Genomic DNA, 17,786 nt, shown 5'->3' on the forward strand with positions numbered 1-17,786 from the left:
ATCAATTATCATAATTCAACTTCAGGTTGAGTTGTTCTGGCTGTGTGGCTTAGAGCTGAGAGCTTGCCTGTACCAAAGTGGCGATGCGCCTACTAGGTACTTCTTAGCTCATAGATCTCTCTTTGGTAACCAATCATATTTCAAATATTCATGCTGTCGTTTTGTATTTCAGCTTGGCAACCAGGCAACTGGATAACACGGCATATAAAAATAAATGGAGAATGACTTTGCTTAAATGGAGCATCTCAAAATTGTCTTGCGTGGCAGTGTGGCTGAAGCTGTAAATCAGAGTGTCAAAATGTGGCTTATGCATCTTCCAAGGTTGGCTGCCTCTTGACCCCCCTTTTTCTTAAACTCGATCTATGTAAGCCATTTAACCTCGCAGCTTCGAAGACGCTAGAAATCATATTACATCTGATCTAGGTCCAATCAAATACTTTATTCAAATTTAACATATCATTTTAATATAAACTGCTTAGCGTCTAAGTTGACTAAGCTTTCAACTAGGAAAGACTTATAGTTACTAGCTTTCGAAAAGTTGCCTAACTATCCAATATCTTAGTGCAGGCGTCGACAATCTATTTCCCTTGTAAATATGTTCACATTATATTCAATATACTTAGCAAACTTGATAAACAGTAGACGAAACTAATTACAAGTATATGAAATACATAGTGAATATTCCAAGCTCTCCCTACCTAAATCTTCAAGGCATAGAAACGAGCTAACTTCCAAGTTAAAATACCATCGTGATTAGCTACCGATCTAGGGTTGCTCTTTATATTTTTGATAATTGTTAGTTTGCTATGTGTTGAAATTAGTGCTTAATAAGTTTTATCAAGTACGTATAGTCCAACTTTGTTCATGTAGCACGCAACTAGTTAGAAGATTTAGGGGACAGTCCATCAAGAAATAAATAAAAAATGTAAAGTTGATTCCTTTTTAGAAATCTGCAATCAAACATCATTTGCAGTCAAGATTTCGTATGATTTAGTAAACTTACCTCCAGGAATTCTAGAAGACAGAACAACATCTACTACCATGTCGTTGCCAAACCGCAGCCGCGCACGCCTATTTAATAGGACAGATTTCAGTATCAAGCCGTTCAACTGGGACGGCTTACCGCCAGAAATCCACCAAGATATCTTCGATTTGCTTCTATCTAGGAATCAATGCAGCCACGATAAGCATCCTAAGTCCACCTACGCCGCCGTCTGCCTCACCTGGCGCAATTCGTTTGAGAGGGAGAACTTCGCTCAACTGAAAATCAGCCAGTGGGATTTGGAGCTTTTTGAGCAAATCGTCACCACTGAGAGAAAAAAGCTACTTGGTACACTCTGGTTTCGTGTGGAACTTCGCCCATACAATTGCCGCTCATGTTGCTCGAAGGAGACCAACGACGAAGCCACGATGAATAGTGCATTATTTACGGATGCTCTATTACGCTTCTACGACGTTATGTCCAAGTGGGGACTTCCAGACGGAAAACACGAAATAGACCTGACCGTAATGCTGAGTGCTTGGTCCCTAAGCGACCGAGAACATTACTTCCGAGATCACCGCTTCGAGAACGATAGTTCAAGCGTCTACCGCCAGTATCGTGTAAATCGCAACGACGAAACTCATGGATGGAAGGGAGGATATCGTATCCCTCCGACAATGGATGCTTGTCTACGGCTAGTCGGAAAGCTGCTTAGTTTCAACCCTAAGCTCATAGGCAAGGACTGGAAGGGCTCATTTCCAAAGCTAGACTTCGTTACAAGTCTCGTCATTCCCCGACAATTCTACCGACCGATTCCCAGATTAGATCTGATCTTGCCGAGCTTCCCGAAGCTGAAGGTTTTCCAATATGAGCCTTGGCGTGCTATCTCTATGGAGCTTGAAAGGTACCAGCGATTTATGTTTAATTGCTTCCTGGCCCTTTTACCACCAACCCTAGAACGATTTTCGGTGTTCGAGGACTTCAGCGAAGATATTCATGCGTCGTCACGAGAGTTAAGGAACTTTAGAATTGTGCGATCCCTACTAAGTGCAAGTCGTAACTTTGTCGAGCTCGACGTGTCGTTCATCATCGACGCTGAGCAGTTCTTCCGCCGTTTCTTACCGAAATTCAAAAGAACACCCGTCGATCTCACATGGCAAAACTTGCAAGGCTTAACGTTAACTTCGTGGACCCTCCTCAACCCATTGAAAGAGCAAGGACGGCTGGATGACCTGCTTTGGTGCGTTGCTCGAGCCGTCTTGAAGATGCCAAAGCTCGAGATGATGGAGATATGGGCCTGCTCTCAGAAATCCGCCGGCATCTTTCGCTATACTCGTTCGTGTATGGAGGTGTGCATTGAGATGGAAGAATCGGAGAATACCCATACACTACCGGAGCGTGTCATGAAAGTTTGGCAAGCAGTAGCGAATAGATATACCGAAGGCCGCCTTCGTACATCAAACCGCTACATATGGTCCAGCGCTATTAGAACACACAGGTCAGCTCTAAGCTACTTGGAGAGAGCTGAAAGAATTCTGTCACCTGCATCTACTCCTCGACTGATGTAGGAATGTTTCATTTAGGGCACGAGCAATGTTAGTATGTAGGATGAGAATTCGCCATCGAGGCCATTAAACGGCAAATCTAGGTTGCACAGTAACGTTCGTCACTTTGAGCATAACAGATACCTATATCATTAGCGTTATATTGTAGAAAGAAAATATATAGAAAATATAAGATGATAAGATTCCTCTCTATTTAAAACGCCGATAATGCCTAGCTAACTAACTAATGGATCTAAGAGCAGGAGAGAAAAAGCGCTAGAGCGTGTAAATGCATAGGGCAAAGATAAGTAACATGATATCTAACCCTTCTACCATCGTTATAAACCATCTAACTGCTCGGAACAGGACCGTGGCAGTGCTCCTTCGTGGGCTCTGGCTTTCGCTGCTTGGTAGCTCTGCCTCCGAAGCCCCATCCGATCTGGTTTGCAACATAGGTTGCTACGTGGAGCTATAAATCGCAAGCAGATGTTAGCAATCATATTCTAAAATAAAAACAATTTCTTTGATGATATTCATCACGTACCTCTTCAGCCCAAGTCCATACAAGACCGGGGTTCTTCTGGAACATACGTCCAACACCCGCGATATCCACGGGAGTGTCATCAGCGTCTTTACCACCGACAAGTAGATCATTAGCTTGCTGTCCGCTCATGATAGTACCGACAGTGACCACGTATGCGTTGTCACCAATAGCTCGCTTGATGGCCTTGGCGAACGGCGCCTGGTAACCGGGGCCTCGGGCGATCTTCTGAAGCGGGTGGTTTCCGGCGCTAGAGACGTCGATAACATCGACACCGTGCTGGACGAGCAGCACAGACAGGCGCACCGAGTCCTCCAATTTCCAGCTGTCGCCAGTGTAGCCCTCAACACCCTCAAGCCAGTCAGTAGCGCTAAGACGTGCGAATAGGGGCATGTCAGCAGGCATAACAGCGCGGAGCTCATCCGCCAGCTCGAGAATCAGACGAGCCCGGTTCTCGAAGCTACCGCCGTACTTGTCCGTGCGGTGGTTGGTAACGGGCGATAGGAACTGGTGGAGGAGATAACCGTGGGCACAGTGTAGCTCCAACACATCAAATCCGATCTTGAGAGCGCGCTTGGCAGCCGCCACGAAATCGAGCTTGAGTTGCGCAATATCCTCCAGCGTTAACGCCCTGGGCACCACATGGTTCTCGTCGTAAGGGATGGCGCTCGGCGCAACTACGTCATCGGGCCAGCCGCCTACGTCGGCGGCAGCCGTGGCACCCCTGTGTAGCCACGGCGCAAGGGCGGAAGCCTTGCGGCCGGCGTGGGCGAGTTGGATAGCGATGTGCTGACCTTGGGAGTGCGCGAAGTCTACCGTGCGCTTGATTCCCTCCATGTGGTCGTCGAGCCAGAGTCCGGAGTCATTAGGAGTAATACGTCCGTGAGACTGGACCGCGGTGGCTTCGATCATGGCCAAGCCCGGCTGTAGGAATAGTTAGCAATGTCTTAGTCGTTGCTTTTTGTACGATCGAGAGACTTACCCCGCGCTGGATGATACCGCCAAGGTGAGTTAGGTGCCAGAATGTGTGGAAACCGTTTTCAGCCGAGTACTGGCATAGAGGAGATAGCATAATACGGTTCTGAAGAGTGAGGCCGCGGATCTTGAGAGGAGTGAAGAGCTTTGGGATAGTGCTTCCATCGGGCTGGGGGTCCAGAGCGGTTCCCGCAGGAGGCTCTTGGGCCGGCGTGAAGAATGGGACGCCCTTGGCCGCCTTGTTGGGGATGCTCAAGGCATTGACCTTAGTACCGTTGATAGTAGACATATTGGTGTTGGTCTAGGAGTTTTCTTTATATAGCGAATTATATATCGAAGAGTCAAATAGCAACGCTAAGTAGTAATGTAGAAGAACGAAGTCTAGAGGGTATGACGCTGAACTATTGGTATTGAATGATGATGCTGAGTGATAAGTAGAAGTTGTGATATCGAGCTGGAGTGCCGGCTGGGTTATATATGTCTCTGGGCTATCGCAAAACAACATACGTCCACCCTTCCACCCTCCATACTATCAACGTTACTAAGCGCCATGGTGGTGAGCCCCTCCATAACTATCTCAGTAGAGTAAAAAAACTACCAACAAGGGGGATTCGTACTACCTCATGAGAATATTTCCGAGAGTGTAAGCTAGGTTCACGCAGGGATTACAAAGTGCCGGCCAACATCACCAATCAGAATTAAAAATCTATATTGATTCTGATACATGTTGGTAGATATTTACCCGATAAAACTTCTTTAATGCAAAATCGCGCCTTAGGGGATAAATCGGGGACGCTAAATGACGTCGCGATGGTCTGGCCAGAACCAGTTACAGCGGAGGATTAACGACCCGTTAGCTATAGCACGAACAGAGTACGATTAGATAACTGGACAATTGTCCCGGTATTGTATGATCAATCACCCGATATCTTCTTTTCGCGGAGAATGCGGAGTTGCATCGCCGGAACTTGTTGCTGGCAAATCAGTCTTAGCCCAGGAGCATGCGGAGTCGATCACTAATACCTAACAAATAGGTTGAGCCAATAGCCCCTGCCCTCTCGGAGAATACGGAGTCAAATTTTGGACAATTTCCCAATTAGGTAGGTCTGATGAGTAATTATCCGCCATGCCGGACCGGGTATTATAATTCCCGGGCCGTGATTAGACATTCGGGACCCACTTCGGTCCGGCCCGCTGCCGGAAGTACAACAAAAGAACCCTAAACCTTAAGTCACATGATGCACATTACTTCACATTCACTTGTTCAATTACTTATTTAGGTAGGTACATAGGTACAGACATACCTAAGATACCTTACATATGAAATTTACAGAGTAATGATACACCCGGCTGCCTGAGATATGATATCATTTACAGGCCATTTGAGACATGTTATCAGAAGTAAAGGGACTTTGGTGAGTTTTAATTGGGTTTCTCTCATAAGATTGGTATTTTCAACCTTAGGGAGGTTAGGCACCTAAATATATAAGGTAAATTAGGTACATGTGGGAACCCAAGGGCTGGTAAGTGACAACCCCAAATCAAGCGCTAATCTATATATCCTCAATCTCAAACAAACAAACTTTTGAGAATAAAACCCATCCATATCGCTCCAGATACCATATAACCAGCAATGTACTTGTAGCAAGAGAATATTCGAGTGTCGTAGGTATTAGAGGTATTTGTAGTTGACCTGTTCAAGTTAGATATTAGGTTACCATATTAACAAAGCTAGAACAAGATGGATAATTGCTTACCGTTAATTTATGCGGTGCACTGATCATCCGGAATTTGGATGGGATCATCAACTTGAGTAGTGGCATACTGGTCCTGGAGTACCTTGGAACTACCACGAAAGCCATGTTTGGTGCGAACATGAGCTACAAGAAGATGAAACTTTATGGTGTTGAGACCACAAATCCCGCAGCGACGTCTATTGGTGGCATCTGCCTGTAGGAATGCAGAATTTACACGGTGTTTCTTAGATATATGAGAACTGATGTTATGACGGGAGTTCGTCATCTCAGCGCCGCAGTTGTTGACCCCACATGAAAATTTTCCATTAGCGAGGATATGTCCTTGTGCATCTGGATGGTTGATCTCATTGCCTTGGGCGTCCTATAAATGCATAGTAATTAGCTAGTCTTCTCTACCATAGAATACAGCTCTTGATCATGCCAGCAAGTAAGTTGAGGACGAGGATAGCAAAATCAATTCCAACGTATCACCATCGCGGTACAATATGCCTTAAAGAGATATCGCAGTAGAAGGGGACGATCGGGGTAACAGGAGGGAAATTCCCGTCATGTGTTTTGTGATATGGTGTTTAGGGAGAGTATGCGATGTGGTTTATGATAGCAGGGCCGGGTGAAAAGACAATTAGAGATGGGTTATTTACTTACAAGGTTACGTGCCATGGCTGTAGGTAGTAATGAGCTCAAATATTTCCTTCGTAGACTGTTGATAGTCGAATATTGAATAATGATAGAGGCGCAGAGATAGTAGAGATAGTAGGTAGGTAGCAGGTAGGCTGTAGGGGGGGAGTGAATGGTAGTAGAATAATGTTAGAGGGATAATATTAATAGAATAATTTGATGTAAGTAGTACTCATCCGTGTTGTATGATGATGGATGTTAAGTAACAAGCCTGGCCTTAAGGCAGCCGGGTTGACGAAAAGATTTATTGTAAGGTAAGGTAAGGTAAATTATGTTTATGTTGAAGATTATATATATATATTGAAGGTTATGTTGAAGTTGATGTTGATGTTGAAGATGATGTTTATTGGAAAAGGTTCTTGGGGGGAGGCTACGAATTTAAACACTGCCGTGAAGGCGGTGATTTGAGCAACGCGTTGAGCGGCGGCAGAAAACGAAACTATCGCAAGTATCAATGTACCGCGCAACATCAAGGTAACTGCGCTTGCATCTAGTCAAAACTGCAGGAACGGCAATGACAACCTTAGCATTGGACGGTTCTTAAGGCACTAAAATTGTTAGCATATGTAAGTACCTGTCTATCAATACGCAGAGAACACTTTTACAACCATATCAAAACCAATAAGATAGCATTATATTACTTTAGGCAAGACCTAGGTACATATTTATTATATAACATCAGACCAACATAATATGTACCTAGATTGTTACGAAACAAGTTCGATCCCAACTTAGATTGTCTCCTGCCGTAAACCTAGTTGATAACACCTAAGGTATCATGCTTATTGCACCAAAGTGAATAAGTCACTACCTAGGTTCTTTCCATTAGACCTTAGGTACTAGGTACCGTAAGAGTCACGGAACATTCACTATTGATTATTTAAGGGAAGTACGACACTAGGGACACTGTTGCTGCCAATTATGTCGAGCTAATCACCGTACATTTCAGTCGCCATGTTTGCCAGCTGCTATACTTTCAATACTAGTCAAAAATATTCACTGGCGCATGATTGACCTCCCTGGGCCAGATAATACATAGGTACAAGTCTATGCGAATAATGTATGACCATGTACAGAAATGTTCTGCAGAATTTTCCAGGCAGTTTTCTAAAATAGTAGGGCATAGAAAGGATATTTATCTGCTTAAATATTAAAGAATTATATGTAAATTCTAATCAATGCTGGTCAGTCAAGTGCACTTATGTTCTAATAAAATTATTTTATTATCTACAATGATATGGACCATCGTGAGAGCTCCTGCCGTTAAAAGATCACAAACAAGAACAGAAGGGGACCATAAACAGGAATGGAAGGAGAGAAAGATAAAGAAAGAAATACCATAAAGTCTAAGAAAATGCCGAAATCGCCGAAATCGCCGAAAATTAAAAAATAAAGGAACATCCCATATAATTCTGTTATTACCAATAAGACATAACGTCAGTAATATGTGAATTTATATTTACTCTAAGTCAAAATGAAAAAATAATGGATTTGTATTCGCCGTATTGTCCATTACGGTGAAGGGCTATATCATATATCTTTACCTTTGCTCAGACAACTGCTAACGTATAATAGAGACAGCATTATTTTATTATGCTTCAACAGGTTCGATATTTGGTATGGCGATAGATTTGCCGTCCTATCAAATTGATGGATACAAAGACAAGATGGTTCTGGTTGAATAGAATGGAACGTAAAGGAGGATATTGGGTAATATTCTATTTAGTAAGCATGGCAATAGAAGGGTTGATAGTATTGCTCATAAATATCTATTATTGGAATCCATCACGTTGAAGAATGTTATTGTATGGTCCTGGAGTCCGAAAGTATATCGATAAGTATGCTGATTGAGGTTGAAGGATAAAGCTGTCTAATAGAACCTTAGCAGAACTCCTCAAAAGGACACTCGGCTGGTCATATGACTGGAAATACTTGGAGAAGTTGAATCCATGAAAGTTTCCTGAGGCAACAATGTACTTTGCAACGTATTTTGCAATGATGTCGTCTCTAACATCAGAGTACTGGTAATTTGTAAGTATAACAGAGACTATATATGATTCATTTGGGATTGGAGGGACTTTAACTAGGTGGTATTCTTGTTTCTAAATCCCAATTGCTAAGGTGATACGTTGGAGGCAGATATCAAGCCGTCTGATTTGCATCTACTGGTACACTATTATCAGAGTTAAAATCGTGGCAATAAAAGAGTCTTGTCTGCAACATTTACCTACATCCCGACTGTCTGAGGCTTGACTGCGATGATCATGTGGTTATATCACATATTCAAAAATTACCTAATGAGTGCTGCTCCATAGATGGCAGGATATGTCCCGAGGCATGGTGGTGATGTTGACGACCTAATGACTTTTCTTACCTTATTTAGTTAGATGTAGTTTTAATCGCCGAAAAAAAAATATCTGGGTAATTGGTTACAGATATTAGAACCACCAATAGGAGCACTGCAGTACTAAGATATTCCGGGGTTTCGCCGAATTAGTACGTACCTTCTAGTGGGGACCTGAGCTCGACAAATTTTTTGTACCTTTTTCTTTGCAGAGCTTCAATTTTTCATCCCATCACCACACGCCTAACACGATAATCTTGTATGCGCAAATCCACGCAAGGATTTATTCAACAGGCAAGATGACGCGAGTAGACTTTCTGCTGCATGAGTCCGCTGTCGGATATGCTATCTTCAAGGTTGTCCACCAGCAGGACACTGTTGGTTTACACCTGAAAGAGGTTCAGAAGGCTGGTCAGGATCTCTCCAAGTTTGGCAAGATGGTGCAATTGGTTAACTTTGCGCCTTGGAGGTACGACTGATTTCAATTCTCAAAGTGATTTCTATGACATATAGCTGATGCCATGATCTCTAGAAATGCCGCCGACGCGCTCGAGAACATTAATCTTATTTCGGAGGGTATACTCCCCGATTATCTCCAGTCCAATCTCGAATTGAACCTACCCCAATCGAAGAAGAGCAAGATTATCCTTGGTGTCGCCGATAAGAATTTGGCTGGTTCCATTAAGGCCGCTTTCCCCGGCGTTGAGTGCGAGACTGGCGATACATCTGAAGTTGTCGCCGACCTCCTCAGAGGTATCCGCCTTCACGCAGCCAAGTTACTAAAAGGTCTCCAAGAGGGAGACGTAGAGAGAGCGCAACTAGGTCTTGGCCACGCCTACTCGCGTGGAAAGGTCAAGTTCAACGTCCACAAGAATGACAACCACATCATCAGAGCCATTGCCACTCTAGACAACCTAGATAAGGGTATCAATCTTTTCTCTCAAAAAGTGCGAGAGTGGTACGGCTGGCATTTCCCTGAGCTCTTTAGCATTGTCTCCGACAATTTGACTTATTCACGCTTGGCTCTCTTCATTGGCGACAAATCTTCCCTATCAGAGGACAAGCTTCACGAGATTGCCGCTCTAGTCAATGATGACGAAGAGAAGGCGCAGGAGATCCTTACCAGGGCTAAGATATCCATGGGGCGAGAGCTGTCAGAAGTTGATATGAATAACATCTCCACCTTCGCCGGCAAGGTAGTTAAGCTCGCTGAGTACCGAAGAACGCTCTATAGTTATTTGGTCGATAAGATGAGCACGGTTGCGCCTAATCTGGCCGCGCTCATCGGCGAAGTCGTTGCTGCTCGTCTTATTCAAAAGGCTGGTTCTCTGACAAACTTGTCCAAGTATCCGGCCTCTACGCTTCAGATTCTTGGTGCCGAGAAGGCTCTATTCCGTGCCTTGAAGACGAAGGGTAACACTCCCAAGTTTGGTCTTATCTACCACAGCACGTATATTGGTCGAGCAAGTCAAAAGGACAAGGGTCGTATTTCGCGATATCTCGCGAACAAGTGCAGTATCGCTAGCCGAATTGACAACTTTTCTGAGCAGCCATCAAAGAAGTTTGGCGATGCGTTACGAAGACAAGTCGAAGACCGCTTAGAATTCTATGCTACTGGCAAGAAGCCAACTAAGAACGCAGATGCGATGGTATGTCTGCTCTTTTACTTTCCTGCTTCTCAAGTTACTAACCCACGAATAGAACCAAGCAATGGCCGATATCCTCGCCGATGGTCAGAGTCTAGCTATTGATACGGAGATGATCGATGCCCATCCCCAAGCCGATGCCACTACGCCTAAGAAAGAGAAGAAATCCAAGGACAAGAAGGAAAAGAAGCGCAAGCATAGCGATGTAAACGGCCTGGTGGAAGTGGAGGCGGACGGAGACAAGAAGAAGAAAAAGAAGAAGAAGCACGCAGACGAGTAAAGGGTATGTACCGTCCCGCAGACGTTGAAAAGATACACGGTTGAACCAGGCATCGGTTGGGCGTTCCGGATTTGCAGGTGTTTCTCTAGGCGTGGTTGTGTATAGGGTAGGTTCATACCCATCGTTATTCTGCTGGTTTTAGTGGAACTTAGTGTCTATGAATCAACGAGTCGAGGGGAATATAGTTTGTTTCTACTGTTCATGTTTATGCTACTAATTGCTATGATTTGTTACTCGTAACTTGAGGTACCCTAAGTACTTACCTACCTATGCTATGTTCTATCAATATGATTTGATGATTTGGTAATAAGGTACTTTAATACGGAATAGTTTTATGATATCATACTTCTTAGTTTATATCTGATCCGGCGATATTCGTAATACAGGCTAGTTTTGATCTGTAGGGCCCTGATACCTACTGACGTGCCGAATTAATATAATTCTCATCAGTGTCATATTTTCTCTCGCTAGAATTGGATAAGTTCCACAGCCTCATATTGGCCCATGATTCGATCATCACATCGCATAAGAGGATATGGATGAGCCCGACTGCACGGTACCTTCATCAGCGCGTAGAAGTATGGGTAATTATCAGTTGCCATGGTATCTAACACAATCAATTATATGTATGTCAATCATATGTATTTCAACGGCCAACGAACTCGAATAGGTAGTCGCGAAGTGCCCAAACAATGATGAAGTTCGCCCAAAACGCCTGGTAATGCCGGTGCGCTCCGTAGCCTCCCCTAGTTCCCTTCGCTTCCAAACTCTTTGGTCCATTCCGAATTACGATTGAGATCCTCACCAGACACTGTTGGCCTTGACGACTTGATAGCTTTTACGAAGTCCTTAAAGTCTACTAGTGGTTCGAGTAGTTTCTCTGGATCGATGTCGTCCCAGGTCATCTCCTTCGCTTGAGGGTCACCTGGCGAGCATGGTGTTACGAGTGTATTGCCGTCTTTTTGCACCTATAGATTGGAAGTTAGTAACGGAGAATACCTACTCATGAAGAAATTTGTTTGATGGTTACCTCTTTAAAATGTGTGGCTTGCTGAATCTTGCGTATTGGTTGCATAAGGGCGTCTTGTACAGCAATGGTAATATCACTTCCCGAATAACCCTCAGCAAGCTTTGCTAATTCTCGATAATCTTCGTTCTTTAGTGTGGTGGGTGTTTCTCCAATGGCTAGCTTGAACATGGTAGTCCTTGCAGCAAGGTCCGGCAGGCTGATATGTACTCTTCGTTGGAATCGTCTTCGAATAGCAGCGTCTAATTGCCAGGGGATGTTGGTGGCGCCTAATACCAGCACGCCTGTTGAATCTTTACCAACACCGTCCATCTGGACTAACATCTCGGTCTTAATTCTTCGGGAAGCTTCCGACTCGCCTTCGCCTCGAGGACCGCAAAGGGCGTCTACTTCGTCGATAAAAATAATAGAAGGCCTGTTTTCTCGCGCCATAGCAAATAGTTGCTTGACTAACCTATATGTCAAGGGAATGTCAGTCCATGGCCCTTCGGGTCGAAATATGGTCTTAGCAAGCATACCTTTCACTCTCACCCATCCATTTGCTCACCAAGTCACTACTGCTCACACTGAAGAATGTGCTGTTTGCTTCTGTAGCGACCGCCTTTGCCAAATAACTCTTACCCGTACCAGGAGGGCCGTAGAGTAGAATACCCTTCCACGGCTTGCGTTTCCCTTGGAATAGATTAGGAAACTTAATAGGCAGCAATACAGCCTCTTTGAGTGCTTCCTTCGCGCCATCCAGTCCAGCTACATCGTCCCATTTGACATTCGGTCGGTCTTGTAGGATAGCACCAGCGAGAGCATTCCGTAGCTTCTTATTATCCTCGTCGACACCCTCTTCGCCATTCTGCTTTCCCTTGCCCGTTCCACCTGTCGACGAGCCATTAGCACCGACCAGGCCAGGCTTCTTACGCTTCGCATCGGCATCGGAGAGATGAGCTTTCAACTTCTCGGCGCGGTCCATGTATTCGCCCGTCTTCTGACGGATCATCTCCTTGGACTTGGGGTTCTTCTCCCATTTTAAAGCCAACATAAACAACTCGAGGGATTGATAGTAGAGTTGGTAGGCCTTTTCGTATTCGGCTTCCTTGTCGGCGGTCACAGCGCGATGCACCGTGTCGATCGCTCGACTGAGAAAATCGGTGTTGGACATTCTCGAGCCCGTGGTATTTTTAACCGATTCGAATTGAGGTATATGGCAGGTGGAGAGGATGAGGAAGCAAATGTGTCGAGTTAGTGGAAATGTTGTAGTGTAAGTTATTTTTATTGTTGGGTCTTAAACTTCAGCGCTGAACTGAACTGGGCTGGAATTGCAACTACGAACTACGAATTACGATGCAATCAAGAAGGTCCGCTCAACTCTCGTCTAACAAAAGGCCGGTGGTATGAGGTACCTTTAGGCGGCAAGTAAAATGTGTGGAGTAAGAAGTATTCTATACAAGTTGCCCCTTCAATGATAGCAATAGGCAAGGTTTAGATAATATCTTATCTTAGAGGGGTTAATATTATCGATTGGTTGGCATGACTACCACTTAAGCCACAACTCTACAGCAGCCACAGGCAGCATTGAAAGAAGAGGTTAGCATCAAACCATCAAACTTGAGTCTGTCAGTTGTCTGTCTTTACAAGAGCTAAGAGGTCTAAGTCACGCTCGATTCACCAAATTTACAAATCTAGAATTTTAAATCTGTGCATATATCGCTAAAGCAAAAGGTACTTTTACTCTACAACATTTTAATATCGATACTCGGGATTGCGACAACACATCAAAACCTCTAGCAGCAGGCTCTAAAACAGACAGATCATGGCGGAAGTTCAAGCACGTCTTCAGAGTCTCTCTGAAGACTTCACCAAGCTACAGCAGGAGTTACAAACTGCCGTACAGTCGCGTCAAAAGCTCGAGGCTCAAAAGCAAGAGAACACGAATGTGCAAAAAGTCAGTTTAGGACGATATAATATCACGCATAATTCGTGACCAAAGGACTTATAGGAGATAGGAATTTGAACGTCTTAAGGATGACGAGAACATCTACAAACTAGTTGGCCCAGTATTATTGAAGCAAGATAAAATCGAGGCTGAGAGTACAGTCAATGGACGATTGGAATTTATTAGTAAGGAGCTGTAAGTTTATTTTTATTTTTTTCAGTTGTCTTCTGCATAGCTTTCCATGAGCTAAGATTATTTGTATAGTGAGAGGACAGAAGACCAGATCAAGGAGTTACAAGATAGAATTGAGAAGAAAAAGGGGGATATCATCCAAGCCCAAGCAGGATTACAAGCGGGAGGTGGCGCACCAGGGAAAGTAGCAGCAAAGGGTTAAGGAATGATGAAAGAATTTTAGTTCGAAAGAGCGTCAAAGAATTAAGGAGTGAAATGAAGTTAAGAGACCAATTACGTTCAACTCTAGACGTGTTCAGATATATCATCAATCTAAAATTCCTCTGAGCAATATACAAGATTGACCTTTAAATGTACTACATGAATTATCAAGACACAGGAATAGTTTTATATAAAATTCATAGTGGCTGCCTATACGATAGGTTAACACATGACGTAACGGGCTTGCCTTTGGTACACTGCGTAATGTACCAAGAGGAAATATAATTGCGACTTATCTCCAGATTGCCCCGCCATTCCGATACGACCCCGCCGCCTACATTCTTTCGCCGTGCCTGCCGTACCTGCCATACCTCTGCCATACCTGCCATACAACCTTGATACCTAAATTTAATTTCTAGCGCTTAGTAGCGGGAAAGGTCACAAGGGTTTACAAGCCGCGTCTCCCTTCAACATCAACATCCTTTTTTCCCGTCGCAAACCAACACGCAAGCTTGATACTAGGCAGCCGGAAAGAAGAACTCCTCTCATATACTACGTCGAGACATAATAAATACTTATTCACTAAATCGAATGAAGCTCCGTTCGTTATATTACTTACTCTCTGGAGTATAGCTTGCTGCGCAGCAGCGTAGATGATGCGAAGATGGCCCCAACTAATCCTACGTTCCCGTCTGCCAACCGCCCTCTGGCTATTAAGGAAATAGTTGGTGAGGCAGAGGGCTTTAAATGGGATCCTGCTATACCGCTGAAGTTTTGGCTGCGCACTGCCAACACACTATTCCTAGAGGTAAATAGCATCATGTATGACTTATCTCGTTCGACATAGTGTTGACTTTTGATCTTTCTTAGGGTAGAAGCTATCTGAGTGATGGTAATTTCGCTCAAGCCTACCTCATCTATATGCGATATTTAGATCTCGTTACGAAGAAACTGCCTAAACACCCCAGCGCTAAAGCTCCCGAGGAAAAAAGGGCCCTCAACGAATTATACAAGTCCCTTGGGGATGTTATGTCTAATCTCGAGAAGATTAAACCAATTATCGAACAGGATTATAACGCGTGGCAAGAACGGTCTAAGAAACAGGGCCGCCAAAAGCAGGAGGCTAGTCATCCCAAGTCTAAGCCGCCATTGACCTACGAAGAGCGCGCATCCCGAGACCCTGCCTTATCTTCTACGCATCGATTGCTCAATGCCGGTGACTATCAGGATCTTGCAGTTGAGCTGGCCGAGAGGGAGTTTCGCCGTAGGGATACAAATAGGGGTGCGGCTAGAAATACCGGCGTATCGCACGAGGAAGATACACGCGGTGCGGGCTTCTGGAACAACTGGACGACCGAGCTAGCTGATAAACAAGCTGAAGATGAAGAACTTTTCAGAAGGCAGATGGAGTCAATGAGAAAGACATTAGATGGAGATGAGAGTGGCTACACGAACAATATTCCACGAAAACATTCGCGCCCTTCATCAATAGCAAGTCCTTCAACAAGCTATCGATACCCATCTATCTCTCCATCTCAGCCTATTCAGTACGAGGCCGAGCACACCCATGCCAGAAAACCGTCAACTCCTCAACCTCTCCGACCACCCAAAGAAGAGATCTTTCGTCGGCCTGAAACTAGTCCGAGCCATACTCCTGCACCAGAGCTGCCTACTAAGATACATGCATCCCCCGAAAGGACGCTCCCAACACCCGAGACATCTCAAGAACTCCCTACCCTCCCACCTAAGATACGCGAAGAGTCTCCTGTGCCCCAGAAGGAACAGCAACGCCTTACATTTAAACCAGCAGCCTACCTCGAGAGTGGCGAACCACTCCGCTCCGTTTTCTTACCCAGTCAATTACGCAGCCGATTTTTGTCAATCGCTGCAGAAAACACCCGGCGTGGTCTCGAGATGTGCGGTATCCTCTGCGGAACTGCTGTTAAGAACGCCTTATTCGTGCGTTGTCTATTGATCCCTGAACAAACCAGCACTTCGGACACGTGCGAGACAGAAAATGAAAACACCATGCTGGAGTACTGTATGGATAATGACCTAATAATATTAGGTTGGATTCACACGCACCCAACCCAGACCTGCTTCATGAGTTCTAGGGACCTGCATACCCAATCTGGCTATCAGATCATGATGCCGGAGAGCATAGCTATCGTCTGTGCTCCGAGCTTTAAGCCCTCGTAAGTTCTCCTTTTTCACTGCCCATACCTTTTAAATTCATCTATGGCATATGCAATTGCTAACATGTTATTTATAGTTATGGCATATTCCGCCTCACCAAACCTCCTGGTTTAGACTACATCCTTGGTTGCACACAGACCAGCACTTTCCACCCACATGCTATGGATAACCTCTATACGAAGGCGCAGTCCCCACCGGGTCACGTTTACGAGACTGACAAGCTGGAGTTCGACGTACATGATCTTCGACCGGGCGGCCGCAACAGCAACAGCACCGTGCAGCACAAGAACTTTTAGGACATGATGTCTAATGGGATGGGTTGTGGCGTGCACGCATGCGCTCTGCTCGTATGTGCTCTCTGCCCGTGGGGAGCGAACCGGTGCCCGGATCGGCCGGGATCCAATCACACCTGCAGTATGGTTAAAGAGGATTGATTGGTGTAGTTTTTTTCTGATAATATCTGGATTGTTGCCACCTGATTAGCGCAGCATAGGACAGGCTCAGTACTGCATAGCATGGGCGTTATGGAGACTTTTTAGTTTTAGTTTTTATTTTATTGTCTCTTTTCTCGGGGTACCTCTAAGTGAGACCCATCAAAACAAGACTCGACAAGCTTCACGGGTTCATTTCAAGCATGTACTGTACAAAGGTTGCCTAGGTAGAAAGACGAAACGAGATGGGGACAGGAGAAGTAAAGTAATGAGACTGCGGTTTGATCAAGCACGACTGATTTGTGTGTATAAGATAAAAAAAGCTAAACTACTCTGTTTCCCCTTTCCCTCCCGGACACCTCCCTCCCTTCGCATAATCCAGCTAAACTCGGAAATGACTATTCTTTGCAGAATTTGGAGTTTTTGTTTCGGCCGTGTTGGTTCGGCGGACGCGTGCAACTCCTCTAGATAGACAGATACCTAATTTGGTAAATGGTATGAAATCAAAACAAGACCGTTATAAACTCTCACTCTCTCTCTCTGGATGATGATGGTGATGATGTTGTTGTGGTGATTGTGGCTTGTGCCGTATTTCCCTGTGCCCTAGTATTCTTACAGATGAATGGTAGATATGAGGGATGAATGGGATGAAACGACAGTAATGTGTAATAACGCCAGTCCAACCAAAAAAAATATATGTTTCATGGTTTTTATTTATTTGTTTGTTTGTTTGTTTGTTTGTTTGTAAGTCCCCGCGCTGTGCCTCAATCTTGGAGGACGTGGTATTTGGTATTTGATGTGATTGTGCCCGTTATATATAAATTCCATATATGCATTGCCATAACTATCCGAAAGTTGTCCCGATTCGTTTCGTTGTGTTGTTTCGTTTCGTTTGTTCCCTGCCTGCGGGCATTTGCGTGCCTTCGTATCCGTGTCGTGCGTATGTGTGTGTGTGTGTGGTCTCGTATCATCAAATCAAATCAAATCAAATGAGTAGTTTAAGTAAGTAAGTGGTACCTAACTAACATGCGTCGTAGGTATAGTGTCGATACCCCTCATTCGTGA

The 17,786-nt window shown here is 44.6% G+C and overlaps 6 protein-coding genes across 6 annotated transcripts; 4 read left to right on the forward strand and 2 right to left on the reverse strand.

The window, feature by feature from the left end:
- Positions 1 to 1,041: 1,041 nt before the first annotated feature.
- On the forward strand, positions 1,042 to 2,550 carry GL218_04678 (uncharacterized protein; the record flags this gene model as incomplete). Its single annotated transcript, XM_033581298.1, has 1 exon — positions 1,042 to 2,550. One exon carries the CDS (start codon positions 1,042 to 1,044, stop codon positions 2,548 to 2,550), a length of 1,509 nt encoding a protein of 502 aa, XP_033435585.1.
- A 325-nt stretch (positions 2,551 to 2,875) lies between these two features.
- On the reverse strand, positions 2,876 to 4,331 carry GL218_04679 (putative NADPH dehydrogenase C23G7.10c; the record flags this gene model as incomplete). Its single annotated transcript, XM_033581299.1, has 3 exons — positions 2,876 to 2,995; positions 3,071 to 3,991; positions 4,050 to 4,331. 3 exons carry the CDS (start codon positions 4,329 to 4,331, stop codon positions 2,876 to 2,878), a joined length of 1,323 nt encoding a protein of 440 aa, XP_033435584.1.
- A 4,789-nt stretch (positions 4,332 to 9,120) lies between these two features.
- Positions 9,121 to 10,747, forward strand: GL218_04680 (Nucleolar protein 56; the record flags this gene model as incomplete). The annotated part of the gene is made up of 3 exons (XM_033581300.1): positions 9,121 to 9,290; positions 9,354 to 10,470; positions 10,523 to 10,747. 3 exons carry the CDS (start codon positions 9,121 to 9,123, stop codon positions 10,745 to 10,747), a joined length of 1,512 nt encoding a protein of 503 aa, XP_033435945.1.
- A 746-nt stretch (positions 10,748 to 11,493) lies between these two features.
- Positions 11,494 to 12,927, reverse strand: GL218_04681 (Vacuolar protein sorting-associated protein 4; the record flags this gene model as incomplete). The annotated part of the gene is made up of 3 exons (XM_033581301.1): positions 11,494 to 11,715; positions 11,778 to 12,228; positions 12,293 to 12,927. 3 exons carry the CDS (start codon positions 12,925 to 12,927, stop codon positions 11,494 to 11,496), a joined length of 1,308 nt encoding a protein of 435 aa, XP_033435946.1.
- A 651-nt stretch (positions 12,928 to 13,578) lies between these two features.
- GL218_04682 (putative prefoldin subunit 6) lies at positions 13,579 to 14,095 on the forward strand (the record flags this gene model as incomplete). Its single annotated transcript, XM_033581302.1, has 3 exons — positions 13,579 to 13,710; positions 13,772 to 13,896; positions 13,966 to 14,095. 3 exons carry the CDS (start codon positions 13,579 to 13,581, stop codon positions 14,093 to 14,095), a joined length of 387 nt encoding a protein of 128 aa, XP_033435943.1.
- A 663-nt stretch (positions 14,096 to 14,758) lies between these two features.
- On the forward strand, positions 14,759 to 16,586 carry GL218_04683 (AMSH-like protease sst2; the record flags this gene model as incomplete). Its single annotated transcript, XM_033581303.1, has 3 exons — positions 14,759 to 14,902; positions 14,965 to 16,289; positions 16,367 to 16,586. 3 exons carry the CDS (start codon positions 14,759 to 14,761, stop codon positions 16,584 to 16,586), a joined length of 1,689 nt encoding a protein of 562 aa, XP_033435944.1.
- Between the last annotated feature and the right edge of the window lie 1,200 nt (positions 16,587 to 17,786).

The sequence above is a fragment of the Daldinia childiae genome (assembly GCF_008694065.1).
Source record: "Daldinia childiae strain JS-1345 chromosome Unknown Scaffold4, whole genome shotgun sequence".
Classification (NCBI taxonomy): domain Eukaryota; kingdom Fungi; phylum Ascomycota; class Sordariomycetes; order Xylariales; family Hypoxylaceae; genus Daldinia; species Daldinia childiae.